This window comes from Solanum tuberosum, unplaced genomic scaffold (genome assembly GCF_000226075.1).
Source record: "Solanum tuberosum cultivar DM 1-3 516 R44 unplaced genomic scaffold, SolTub_3.0 scf00241, whole genome shotgun sequence".
NCBI lineage: Eukaryota > Viridiplantae > Streptophyta > Magnoliopsida > Solanales > Solanaceae > Solanum > Solanum tuberosum.
The window spans coordinates 133805-148425 of record NW_006239165.1 but is presented as its reverse complement, the minus strand read 5'-3'; the positions used below and the strand labels follow the sequence as shown (position 1 = coordinate 148425).

Genomic DNA, 14621 nt, shown 5'->3' with positions numbered 1-14621 from the left:
GGGGGGGGGGGGGGGGGGGGGGGGGGGGGGGTTGTGATGGCTAATGGGGACTTGAGGGGTGTTAATCACGGCGCATCTAGGAGGGGGCGAGGGTATTTATCCAAACTCCTGACAAAAAATTACACTGTATATATTAGAGTTTTTTAAGTGCGTATATATGTATATAAAAAATTCGAATCTCGTGAACACGAGATTAGAAGTTTGACTTAGTGGTTTAGGAAGTTCAAAATTCACCTTAAGTATTATATTTTTATATTATGAATCCAGGTAATGAAAATCCTGAATCCACGACGGACGGACGAGTGTTAATAATAAGTCAAGAGGGCTAATGGAGGAGAGGTTTTGAAGTGGGAACATGGAAGGTGATGAAGGGAACATTAACATGGGGTGGCAAGATGGAAACACTGGAAAGCCAGCGATGTTTTATTAATTATTTTTTTATTAAGAATTAACAACACATAACGTGAAATGTTATTAGATTTATTATCACACAAATATTCTCCTTACTTGCAATGTGATGTCCTTTTATTTTATTCTTCCTATAACTTGTGGTTTAGGTATCTAGATCACAATTCAACCTTTTTTACGTATTTTTAAAAAATTATAATAAGGAGCTACTATGTCAATTGTTTAAGATTATAAACTCTTGGGATTGATTAAAGTCACTAAACTTTACCTGTTATATCAATACTGAAATCATAAAACTAGCTACTTGCTATATCTCATTAGTATATATTATATGACGAGAAAATACAAACATTAAACAGGCTAAAGTTAACGGTAAAATTAGAAATTTTGAAAAAGGTGTTCAAAACTTTAATTTATATCTTTACAAAGTTATGTTTGATATATATACACAATATTATTATTATTACTATCCATATACACCACTTATAATTTTTCGATAAAAGTGTTCGAGTGACTACCTGAGGTGAATGTAGCCACGCCCCTAGCTAGATCGATGTATTTCATTAAGTCAATTGTTACGATGTTCAAGATTAGTAGACTGAACAACGTTATATTCTTCTAATGAGAGAAAATATAATAATTAGTTACCATAATTGAAGTCAACATGAGAATCCAAAGGAAACTAATTAGTGAAATTGAGGTCAGGTTTGGTGTGAAGTAAATGGTTTTTTCGTAAGTGATGATGTTCTTAATTTAATAGTTAATTAAATGGAAGTAATAATTAGAAGATGATGAATATTATGTCTGCCGCAAAATCTGAACAAAGCATGTGGCTGGGCCATCTTTATAGACTTATTTCTTCGGTTCAAAATAAGTGGTGATTTTATTATTTTATTTTAATTTAAAATAAGTGATATTTTTTATAATAAAGAAGATATTAATGATATATTTTTTCAATTTTATTCTTTTTTAAATAAAGAAAACTCTCCGTTCTGCCCTACTTATTATATAGGTAAGATTTTTATGAGCATGTTCGGACATGTATATTCGACCCTTGCCCTAATCCATAGCTCTTGGAGCAAAATTTCCTTATAGAAGGACTCTCATTTTAATTTCACCTCCCTAACCCCTCTTAAAGGGAAGATGGTTGATTATCTCCGGGAGGAATTCAAATCTAGAGAGATAAAACTCTTTCAAGAAGAAATAAGGCATTAGGCAATCTTTTATGTCATCAATTAACTCCTATTCCCACTTTTCGGGATTTACCTCATCAAAAAGTTATTATAGAGTTACATTTTGGAAGTATTTTTATATTAATTATAGGTAGGTTAGTATATTTTACATTTAGATATAAATAGTTTTTAAAAAAGATATGTTCAAACTAAAAATAATACTATACTTATTTTAAAATGGAAAGAATAATAGCGATTCTCAAATTACTCGCCTTTCCCTAACAAGAGTTTAAAAAGCTAAGGGCTGGCTTTGCTAATAATTTGGATTTCTTTTTTCTATTATCAGTGTGGAAAAAAAACATAAAATATAAGACACGAAATAAAAAAATAATAATAATAATAAAAAGATGAAATGTTTTTAGAATTAAATGTGAAATATCAAAATTATTCCAAGGAGAAAATGTGGCTATTGTGTTTGAAGGGGAAAAATATATGTTTTTTTAATAAATATTCTTTTATCTTTTTTTTTTTTTTGAAATAGAAGATAACATTGTTTTAAATGTAATGTTTTTTGAAGATTATTATTTATTACATTAAATATAAACGTTTCATGTTCTACAATTTTAATATATAAATGTGAATTAAAAATATAAGATGAAATTAATGATATTAATAAATATCAAATTTTGTATGGAATATATTATAATTCTTACCAAATTTGGAGAGTAGTTTTCTAAAATTAGTTGACTTAACTATGGTTATGATATTTGTTAATGTAATATTATCTTGACCTTTAAACTTTAAATATGACACATGTCTCTAATCTAGATGTGGACTTGCGAAATGAAGGGAAGGGGTAATGGAGGGGAGTCGGATCCACTTTTTACTTGACACACTATTAAAAAAAATAATTGACATAACGAGGTTACCGTTTCACACTTATTAATTGATAGAAGTCCAAAATCAATTTACTCATTAAAGAGGTTCTACCTTTTTCAAAAATATTAACTCTCTAAATAAATTAAATTAAGGGTAGATAAAAAAAAATTGTCTTTTCTTTTTACATTTTTCTTATATTTTCTATCAATTAAAATTACATCACATAAATTAAACCGTAATATAAAAACACATTGAAGTAAAATTTAAATTTAGCCTTTTGTTTTGACATTCCAACTCTACAAATGATTGATTCGTTTAAAATAGTATTTATCCGCAACCTAGTAAAATTTAGCGTCTTGACCCTTTTTAGGATTATTTTTCAGTAAATGGTAAATTATTTTATTAAATAGGTCGAAATCTTATATAATCTGCAATTTAATCGGTTCTTGGTGACTTTAGTACATGCAATGCGTTTTTTAAATGATATAAAATTGCTACTTGGAAATTCAAAATAAAATCTTTAATGATCCCTATGATCGTGGGTTGTTTCTCACATGGTTTCACAATTTTATATTCTTGATTTTGAACTTTGACATAGTATGTCTTCATGTTTAAAAAAATTGATAATATCAAGTCATTTAAACAATAATTATTAGTAATTATTTCTAATATATATCTAAGTGAAAAGTTTTTATTTCTTTTTATATCAAGTGGAATTAATAACCTAAAAATATATAAGTATATTCTACTACAACACGTTAAAAGTCTATCCTGATCAATCATTTTCCAATATATACTTGTATTTGATATCGCGATCTACCTCAAAGAGCGAATGAATATAAATAAAATCGTGTACAACTTTACTACCTACTACGTATTAAAAGGCTAACTAGGTTAGGTATAGGTGCACAACAATTAGAATTTGAGTACTATACCATTTGAACTTGGATGAATGAATCCCATATGATAAAAATAATGTGTGAATATTCAGACCATATTAATGAATGCATCACATATATTTGAACATATACAATTATTAATTATAATGATTAATTAATGTATATTTTCACTAATATTAAATTAAGTGTAGTACTTAATACATTATGGTAAAATATACCTTTTTACAAATTAGGCACTTATTTTATCTTTAATGACATGATTTGTCGAAATCTTTATCACCATTTTATTAAATAAAAAAAAGACACGTGAAACTCTCATCACCATTCATTTAAAAGACAATTTCGATACTTTTAATATATTCGACTTACTTATCAAAAATCATTTTACTTTATATAAACACCAACATCTTTTTTGTAGTGCTTGATCAGCTAATGGTGGACTACAAATATCGTTCCTCAAACCAATTGACTTTCCCAAAAGCCACCCCAAATCCCATTTTCTTCTTACATTCAACTCTCTCAGGGTCGTTCGATAAACTATATTACAAAAAATAATGTATGCATTAATTTTTATAGAATGGAGTAAGAAAAAAGAATCGTTTGGTAGGATGTATAATGCATTATTTCGAGACAAAAAAGAATTGTTTGGTAGGATGTATAATGCATTATTTCAAGACGAAGGGAGTATGATTTAACAGAAATAGTTTGTTTCCTTTTTTATCTCTAAAAGTCATTGGTACAAATTCTCCACTTCAAATTCCTCGATTTGTCTACTTATTAATCTCTCGAAATCTTAACCCAATCTTGATTGATCTCTTTCCATCCACTGCTCTAGCAACTACTCTATTCTTCTACTCAAATCAATTTCTAGGCTGGACTTTTATTTAACAATGGGTTGCACCAATTCAAAGCCAAAAGTATGCCAAAAATGCAATGCACAGTATTATTCTCCAGTGCATCGAAGCTACTCGATGAACAAACGTATTCCTATCGATAAAGAAGACTGTAGCATCCACTTGGTCTCTCTCACTTCCTCAACACTAGGATCTTTGAGACTTGATCCACTGAAACAACATATCAAAGATGATGAATTAATGTTCAAAAAAGATGAAGAGTTGGAAATGGGGCTAATTCAGACAAAGACATGGTCTCAAATGATCAATGAGAAAATCCCAAAAGTGATTCCTAAGACTACAATTACAACTTCTCCTGGTGGTGAACCACAGAGTGTCAATGTTTGGGAATTGATGGAAGATCTTGAAGATATTAATCTTCTTGCATCTCCTCATCGTGTCTGTAGATTTTCTTTCGATGTCTTGGATAATCCTTATGATCAGCTTACGCCTCAACTGAAATCAAACTGTGGAGTTGCTGATCTTAAATTGGTGCAACAGAATAAAGACAGAGTGATTTTATACTTCACTAGCCTGAGAGGAGTGAGGAAAACGTATGAGGATTGTTGTCGTGTTCGGATGATTTTGAAGGGACTAGGTGTTAAGGTCGATGAAAGAGATGTATCGATGCATGCAGGGTTTAAGAAGGAATTGAAAGAGTTACTACCAGGGGAAGGATACATGCTGCCAAGGGTATTTCTGGGGAGAAAATACATTGGTGGGGTTGATGAAATATGCAGAATGGACGAAAACGGACAACTTGAGAAGGTAGTAGAAAGCTGTCAAAGGGTAGAAAATGGAGTTTGTGAGAGCTGTGGAGATGTTAGGTTTGTGCCATGTGAGACATGCTATGGAAGTTGTAAAATATACTATGAAGCAGAGTATGATGAAGAAGATGAGTGTGGTTTCCAACGATGCCCAGATTGCAACGAAAATGGGCTTATACAATGTCCGATTTGTTGTGACTAACATTCATCTGGTTTTATGGTGCTATCTATTTAAAAGGACAAAGATGAGCAAAGTTCAAGCCTAAGCTGATGGGTAGGAGCGGTTCTAAGGCGAGTTTTACAGGTTCAACTGAAGCATTATTTTCAGCTCAAACTATGTATACTTATGCAGAACAATTCTAAGCCCTAAGAATTCTAGGTCCTGAACTTTCTTCTGCTGCTGATAGGCAAAGGCTTCAAGCATCTAAACTGATGCAAATATCATCTAGCCAACAGATTATCCAACTTTTACTGCATATTCAACACATTAGTAGCAGTAGTATAATAGTAACACTTATCCAACTGTGAAACATGGTTGATAAGATTAGGTTCAAACAAATACTTTTCCAGCATCTGGCATGAAAGTACCAAGTTTTTTCTGGCGCTAGGACTAGCAAGTCTAGGCAAATTCATAGCAGTAGTATGCGTGCGAATGCAGAATGAACGCAAGTTAACTTTGTCAATAACACGTAGATTAATGAATGATAAAATACCAGCTCACTGAAAAGCATGACATGTATGATCAACTTGTAATGCAATCAAGCGTATTACTTACATTGTACTCCCGTGAGTAGAGGAAATCAAATTGATTAAACCACGGTAATGACTGCACAATACCAACATGTTACCATAAGTATGAATCCTGTTACACCATGTTGTGCACTCTGCTTCAACTAGCTAAAATTGTTCATATTCACATTCATGTCTCCATGGACAGCTTACACCTTTGGACAATTCCATGTGGGCAGACATTGTGTCAGCCCTATTTACCAATTTGGTTCATTTCTATAGGAACTGTTTCTTTTTTGACACCATTGTTACCCAAGTCAGCAGCGACCTTGGCAGCCCGATTCAGAACATCTGAAACCCAAAAAGCTCCCTTGGAGAAGTAACTGCTGCTAACCACAGCGGTTGCAGCAGCTACGGCTGTTTTCCCTGTATAAGATGCAGCGGACATGGTAAGCTCAGAAAGATGGTACTTCTCGTCCACGCACTTAACAGTCTCCAAGCCAGACTGAATTTTATCAGTAAGCCCAACTCTCTTGCTGAGATCTGCCACCTTTGCTGCTGCAGTAGATGACACATGATAAGACTCATCTAAAGCTTTGGCTTTGGTTAGCGCATCCTTACTTAGTTGATATCCCTTCACTATCATGGTTTCAACTACCTGCTGTGCCATGGTCACAGCTTCTCCAGGAGTTGAAACAAACTGATTTGTATGGACCTGCTAATTTACAGAAAGTTTTCAAAATGACATCAGGGAAGCTAAGCAACAACAACATACCCAGTGACCATTGACCAGTGTAATCCCACAAGTGGGGTCTGGGGAGGGTGGTGTGTACGCAGACCTTACCCCTACCTTGTAAAGGTAGAGAGGTTGTTTCCGGAAGACCCTCGGCTCAAGTAAAGCATCAGGGAAGCTAAGGATAAAAATAAAACTGGAAAACAGTGGAATAAAAAAGAAGGAAAAAAGTGAGTTGTTTGAAGAATTAATTTGTTCTTACATCTCCACCAACATACCTCAGTCAATAGGTCTTAGAACCTTCTGAATGAACTTTCCCCAAATTAACTAACAAGAGTCGAACTGAATTTTAGGGAACTCAATAATTGTGATAATGTACAAATATTTTTATCAAGGAAAGAATAACGAAAGGAAAAGAAGAATAGTAAAATAAGCTATTTAATTACATATCCTCAGCTCTAGAGCTCACCAAAGAAAGAAAATCATGATAAGCTCAGTTCACAAATTGGATACTATTAGCCGTGCAAACTGTCCCTTAAGAGCTAATTAATCTCAAAAGCAGAGCTGCCACTGAGATCATACTCCTATTAATTTACCGATGAATGATATAACATTTTTATTTTCATTTACCCTCATAGACAGGCAGTAAGAGAATTGATTGTCCAGACAAATAAGGCAAAACTTTAACTGAAAAGGAGATCAAATGGGAAAAGCCTACCGCAGAGCTGCTTCCATTCTCCACCTTATCTATATAGTTATTCCAAGGATCGTCTTCATCTACATGGGCTTCCAAGCGAGATATACGAACACATTGATCTAGTATAGTGGATCCCTGAATCAAGGCTAAAAGGTTAAGAATTTTTTTATAGGTGCAAATTTGAAACATAAAATTAGCTGTATGAATTTATTGAATGCAGTACTAGCACCACCTAAGGAATAAATCTAGCATTTCACCCAATGCACATACTATGTCCTAAAAACAGAGAGAACAAGGAAAATGAAGAAAAAGAGCACAATGACGAGAAAACTAGATAGGGAATTAAAAAGAGCACAATGACGAGAAAACTAGATTGGGAATTAAAACATTAATTTTTTTATTATCGTGGTGTTCAGGCCAGCTACATGCACCTTGCCTAATTCATGAGATACCTGCCACCTCCCATGAATTAAAACATTAGTTTCAAATATAAAAGCAGAAAACTGGTATATACAACTCAAGCACAAGTACCAAGACGTCTCTACATGTAGATAGTGAATAGAAAAATGATATATCAAAAAGATTAGTTTGCAGATTCCCATGGCCTAGAATCAATGATCTACTACATCTATGGTTGGTGGGTACACAAATAACTAGCAGCTTTGTTCAAAATAGTTATATTTTACCTAATTACCTTTTTCAAAAATTCAAAATATACAATCACATATTTACATGGTGAAAATACAAGATAGATCATATTAACTCGTTGCAACCATAGAAACCTAAAGGAATGTCAAGTAGTCAAATGTATTTGGAATTTAAGCATCCTTTTGTGCTATCACTCAGAATTGTTTGTCTCTAGGTTAAACTAAACCAAATAGAATGACACATAGGTAGTGGGAATATAGTTTACCACCAAAGCTCATCTCACATAGCATCGATTGCTCTTATAGAGTTTCTTTTCTCCTAAAAAGGAATAAAAGCAAATGAGGGTCAAGGTTATAGAAACCTTGTAGGTAGTAATGTACTGAATGATACTGGATTTAAATACAGTGTATCGTGTCAGAGATAAAATTGATCACATTATTAAGAGAGATATTAGGTTTAAAGAATTGGCACAACAGATGGAGTCCACATTGCATTTGTTGCGGATATAAATATATATTTAATAAGAACATGTCCAAATATGATAGCACATCAGAGCTCTTTAAAAGGACCTTCTAGGTGGTTGCACAAAGGCTGTTAATTTGTGTTCAGCTAGAAATCAAAAGGCTCGAACATTTATAAGTGAAAAGAATGAGACAACAATCTTAATTAAAAGTTCAAAACACTACGAAGAAAATTCATGACTAAGGAATGTAGATATAAATATAATATTTTTCATTGATGCTTCTAAAGCTCGAGTCTAGAAAGTTACTGCAAGCACCTATTTTGGTAGATAATTGACTACTCTCTCCCTGGTTAAACAAAGAAATTATAAGCTTCAATAAGCATTAAACAAGCCAATAAAAAAATCTTTTTGATGTTCATCATGGTGATGATGAGTATAAACTTGACTCAGTAGCATATAGATATGCAGCATTGACTATGTAACGCCATTCACCTTGGAGGTTCTTTCTGCTAAGTAGAACTAACATAAAAGTGGAGTAAAGCAGAAACTTACGCTGAGTAAAATGGCAGTTTCCAGTGCATAACTATCCTTGAACGTAACATAGGCTATAGAAGCATATTCACTCAATCTGCATTCGATAAAGGCAACACTTGAAATCAGGAAGGGTTAAGAACATCCATCTTTTCTCACCCAGCTTAATAGCATTGAACTCTCTCCATCTGTTACTTTTTTTAAAGTTTAAACATCGTTTTTGACGAAGAAAGTTTGGAATGCCCTATAGTGAGTTTCAGGACATTGAGATGATATGCTTCACTACTCGCAATGGGTTGTCAACAGCAAACATTATCGGATCCTAACCTTGCTCTCTCTACACAAACATCTCAGAAATTATAGTAACACATAAGCTCTTGTTGACATTTCATAATGCTCTGAAGAAGTCACATGGAAAAGAGTGGCAATACACGTCTTATTTGACATATTTCATAAGGCAGAATTGCAATAGGACATGCAAACAGAATACTATTGATTAAGCATGTATATCAACTATTTCATCTTAGATAGACAAATTTTGGGAACAATCGCCAAGCATAAATTTACAGCACCTACAATAATCAGCTTGAAATGACAACTATGCTGTAGCAGAATTTGCAGGTAAACTCAAATAAATGAAACGCTACCTGATGATCTCTACTTGTTCAATTTCACCACAGTGAGAGAAAAACTCATCGACATCTTTCTCTGTAGCTTTGGTAGAAAGACTCGTGACTTCTGCTGTGTAATGACCCAAATACATGGATAGAGACACGGTTCAAGTCCCAAGTAAAGGTGGCTTAACCTGATTAAATCAAGAAGAATAAATCATTCAAATTTCATAAGAGCTAAAATATAAAAGTTAACTTAAATTCATTGATTTATCATCATGTCAATACTTCTCAATCCATGGCTTGTCGAGGCCACTTTTAAGGGAAAGAACATTGAAAAAATTAAACAGATTCGATCTTTAAGATCCTTGTATAGACATGAAATAATATATGATCAAGATATTCATTTCCAAAACTCCTTTATATCAGAAATATTATTCTTATCAAGTTAAATAAAGACAAACATATGCTTTAGGATGTAACATCTGCAATTATCTTGAAATAGAAGAACAAAAAAAGATACCTTATGAAGATCAATGATATTTTTTGTATGAACAAGTAAGAAGCACACACAAATAGCAATTATCTTTATCAGGTTAAATAAAGATAAACATATGCTTTAGGATGTAACATCGGCAATTATCTTGAAATAGAAGAACAAAAGACGATTTTGTATAAAGATCAATGATATTTTCTATAGCACAGCTCCCAGATTAAAAAAGGGTGTTCCAATAACTTTATCAGCTCAACAGTGCTAAGTGCATTCTGGCTATTGAAATAGGAAATATAGTAATTTAATCACTCAGATAAAGCCAGTAAGCCAATATTCTTCACAAGATCTCATCACAAATTTCAGTTAGCTCTCCAAATAGTATAATAGAACACTTCAGACTAAAGACTAGTAAGAGATCTTCATAGCCTGTCGTTATATATATCCGTAATATTCATTTCTCTCTATTCAAGCCCATTTCATTTTTAAATATGTTTTAAATAATCATAGTGTCTAAGCCAACTTGCACACGCCTTAACTAATTCCACGAAAGATGTGTCACCTCCCACCAATAATAATAACTCTATACACCAACGCTACAACATATGGAAGAAATCACCTAGTGTTTTAGTGTCTCTAGTGAGAAGGCTACGACAGATGGAAGAAATCAGCTAGTGTTATACTGTCTCTAGTGAGATTTGAATCCGAAACCTCATAATTCATTCTCAACTCACTTCATTGACCACTACATATGAAAGAAATCAGCTAGTGCTATATTGTCTCTAGTGAGATTTGAATCCGAAACCTCATAATTCATTCGCAACTCACTTCATTGACCACTACATATGAAAGAAATCAGCTAGTGTTATACTGTCTCTAGTAAGATTTGAATCCGAAACCTCATAATTCATTCTCAACTCACGTCATTGACCATTACATATGAAAGAAATCACCTCGTGTTATACTGTCTCTAGTGAGATTTGAATCCGAAACCTCATAGTTCATTCTCAACTCACTTCATTGACCACTGGATCACACTCATGCGTGTTTCAAGCCCATTTCATATTATCACTACAATACTCAAATTTATTGACTTTGAAGAATAATTAGGAGATCCATGAGATTTTCAGAATCTCATACTTGCAAGAATCTACAATGATTTTTTATAAAAGTTACTAGATTTGTGTATACATATTAGGTTAAAGTGAAGAAATTTCAGCACCAATAAAACCTTAGGATAATTGAATTTACAGATACATCTAAGTTCAATAAACAAACAGATAATCATATATTAAAAAGGAACTTTAGGCATCAAAAAGGTTTACAAATTAGAATCGCACCTGATAATTAATGATGATAAGATGGTCAAACCGGAACAGAGCACTCAGCCGCGGATGAGAAAGACGGAGAAATTGTAAACAGATAATTCTATTTTTACTAGAGGTATTTTTTAACAAGGGCAATTTGGTAAACATAATGAAGTGTTCACTCGGGGTCGTTTGGTACAAAGATTAATAACGCAGAAATTAGTAATACAAGATTAATAGTGCAGGGTTTATTTCTATCAAGTTTTGGTACATTGTTTCCCACCTCATCTTGTATTTGGATTAAAACTCTATAAAAAAACTTATTTCGAATGATACCCTTGAATTTTTATGTAATTAGGTCAAGATAAATAACTGTCGGACAATATTATTTTTTATGTCCTTCTAACTAGCTATGAAAAGAACAATTTTGTTGTTATGTTTGCTATTTTTTCACTTTAATTATTTGAGGATAAAGAATTGTCATTTAATAAAGAAAAAATGGTCAAAAATATACTTAAACTATGAGAAAGTACCAAAAATGTCTTTTGTTTATAGTTTGGTTAAAAAATGTCCTTGGTGTCAATACTTTGGTTCAAAAATGTCCTTACAGTCAATACGTTGGTCCAGGAATGCCCCTATAGTTACTAAATGGGTCAAAAACATCTTCTTCCTAATTAAAATATTATTAAAGAACCATGTTCTTGTTTTCTTTCTTTTATAATCACTTTAACAAATAAAAATGTAAGAAATATTTTTTTTCTTTTTAATCTCATTTTATCAATTAAAATAGAATAATTTCATGTACCCTTTTGATAGATAATATATGTCATTTATATAAGATCATAGTATATCCATCATTAATTTATATTTATATAACAATAAATATAATTATAATAAAATTAGAAATATTTTCATTTTTTATTTTCTTTTCTGAATTGAAGTAAGATACATTTGCTAATTTTAAAAAATATTATTAGAAAAAAAATGTGTTAAAAAGAAAATAAATAATATATTTATTTGAAAAATGAGTATTTTTGATTCATTTAATAACAACAAGCACATTTTTGGACCAAACTACAAACAAAAGGCATTTTTGTTCCTTTCGCATAATTTAAGGGCATTTTTTATCCTTATCCCTTTAATAAATTGATCACTCACAAAGTGTCACTTTTCAATATATATATAAAAAAAAAGATAAACCATTTACTTTTAAAATCGAAAAGACGGCCAACAATGGTAAAATTGAATAAACCATCTACATTTACACATAAAAAATGCAAGTTGTAATTTTAATATGTATGTAATTTTTAAATTGTTCAAATTACAAATAATTAGAAAAATCACACAAATATATATTAAGATCACAAACGTCATATTGTGATATATTTATTTTTTTAATTAATAAATGTTAAACAACTCACATTTCAAATTTGCATTGATTTGTATTGGATTTATTTTGTAACAAATAACTCTCTCAAATAATTTGTAAGCTAATTTATTTAAATAAATTTACTAGTACAAATATAAAAACTAAAAAAACTAAAAATAGACAAAATAATTAAAATACTTTGAGGGATATTTTTGTCTTTACATAGACTTATCCCATGGTATTATATCCTATGAATTACTAATATCTCCAAATGGAAGGTATTAGTAATACATCTTATAATACCATATAGGATGTATAACTAATCCATGAATTAGTTATACATAGACCCAAATTCCTACCAAACATAGTACTAAATAATATCATACATAATACATGGATTATTTCTTTTAATGCGGCCTACCAAATGATCCATTATTTCTTAAATTCGTGTCCTGACAAAAAAGTCACATAAAATGAAAATGGAGAGGGTATAGTACTATTTCCTTAGTCCCATTTTATATAGCACATTTTCCTTTATAATCTTTCTTGTAAAAAAAAAATCATATAATTAGAAATAATTTAACTTTAAAATTCTTTTTTTACTTTTAATGAAATGAAACTCTACCACACAAATATCCAAGAATTATTTTAGATCACAAATTTTAAAAAAATTTATTTTTTTAAACATCGTATCAAGTCTAAGATGCCACCAAAAATGAAACGAAGGTAGTAATATTTTATTGCATTAAAGCAATGAGTGGTCAATTGTTTGTTTGCAACCTTTTGACGAGCTTAACCATTGGCTAAAATATTCCCTCAATTTTTTTTTATTCTATAAAAAATAATCTTCTTAATAAAAATTATTTATTTTTTGTTTAAGTACCATAGGAAATTACTCAACAACTTTTTACAAGAGTGCCCTTGGAAGTCTCTTAACAATTTTTTACAACAAAATAGTCACTTAAGTTTGCCTAAACATAATAAAAGATGTCTTATTTATTTCTTTGTAGTGATTTTCTAAGATACTTAAAAAGAGTAATTTAAAGGCCCTTTTCATACTTAAATATAATTGAGTATTTTTTTTGTATAAAATAATTTTATGACTTAAAGTAATAAATAAACGTTGAATGACTATCTATAAAATCTACCGTAATTTCGTGCTTTAATATGTAATTTTTGACTTTTTGTGAGTGCGAGTTCTTTGCATAGTCTATGCTTTTTATTTTAGTGTCAAAATTTACTTGTATACACGGTTTTTATAAGAAAATGTGATGTTTTAAGTTAAGTTTGGTATGGAGGATATTTTAAAAATATCTTTTTTAGAAAAATAAGTGCTCGAGAATCTGAAAATAATTTGAAGCATAAAAACACAAATGTTTAATGAATAGCATTTCAAGTTCACGGGCTCTTTGCGTCCTCTTCACCCCAATGCTCCCAACATCTACCCTTTGACCACACCCCATAAATCATAACGTTGTTTTTCTGCATTACATAAATATATATTTAGAATGTTTTTATTTAATTATTAAATAATAAAAAAGATTATTTTTCAAAAAATACTTATTCTTTTTTCTCAAATAAATACTTTGTATAAAACACACACATAAAATCGTTTCAATATAGGTACTAAATCTTCCGAAATGCAGACCTAAAAACAACTAATTTAACCTTATTAAAGTTGCTTAAACTACAAATTTCATACAACTTATGATTATCAGCCAGATCGAATGTTGTATATTGCAAGAATTAGATAAAGAATAAGGATATGTTTTTTGAAGAAAAAAAAGGAGTATTGTGCAATAATTACTTTTTAAGAAACAAAGGAGTACGCATTACCAAAGTCTAGAAGCATTTAGACTATTTCACCTCTCTCCTGGTGAATCTCGCTCGTCACTCTCGTTTTCTCCCTCGCCTCTCTCATTTTTTATACAAACACAAGTGTATAAAGTGCGTTTGTGTTTGTATAAAGTGAGAGAAAATTATATATATACATATATTTTCGTTCCCCTCTCCTAGATCTCGCTC

The 14621-nt window shown here is 31.2% G+C and overlaps 2 protein-coding genes across 2 annotated transcripts; one reads left to right on the top strand and one right to left on the bottom strand.

Moving 5' to 3' along the window:
- The first annotated feature begins 4076 nt into the window (after positions 1-4076).
- LOC102606231 (uncharacterized protein At5g39865) lies at positions 4077-5616 on the top strand. Its single transcript, XM_006357055.2, has one exon. The coding sequence runs from the start codon at positions 4249-4251 to the stop codon at positions 5218-5220; it is 972 nt and encodes a 323-aa protein (XP_006357117.1). The 5' UTR covers positions 4077-4248; the 3' UTR covers positions 5221-5616.
- Positions 5617-5693: 77 nt separating this feature from the next.
- Positions 5694-11351, bottom strand: LOC102605891 (binding partner of ACD11 1-like). Its single transcript, XM_006357054.2, has 5 exons — positions 11261-11351; positions 9467-9624; positions 8841-8916; positions 7199-7312; positions 5694-6462 (listed from the first exon to the last, which is right to left on the bottom strand). The coding sequence occupies exons 2-5, from the start codon at positions 9580-9582 to the stop codon at positions 6001-6003; spliced, it is 768 nt and encodes a 255-aa protein (XP_006357116.1). The 5' UTR covers positions 9583-9624; positions 11261-11351; the 3' UTR covers positions 5694-6000.
- Positions 11352-14621: the final 3270 nt, after the last annotated feature.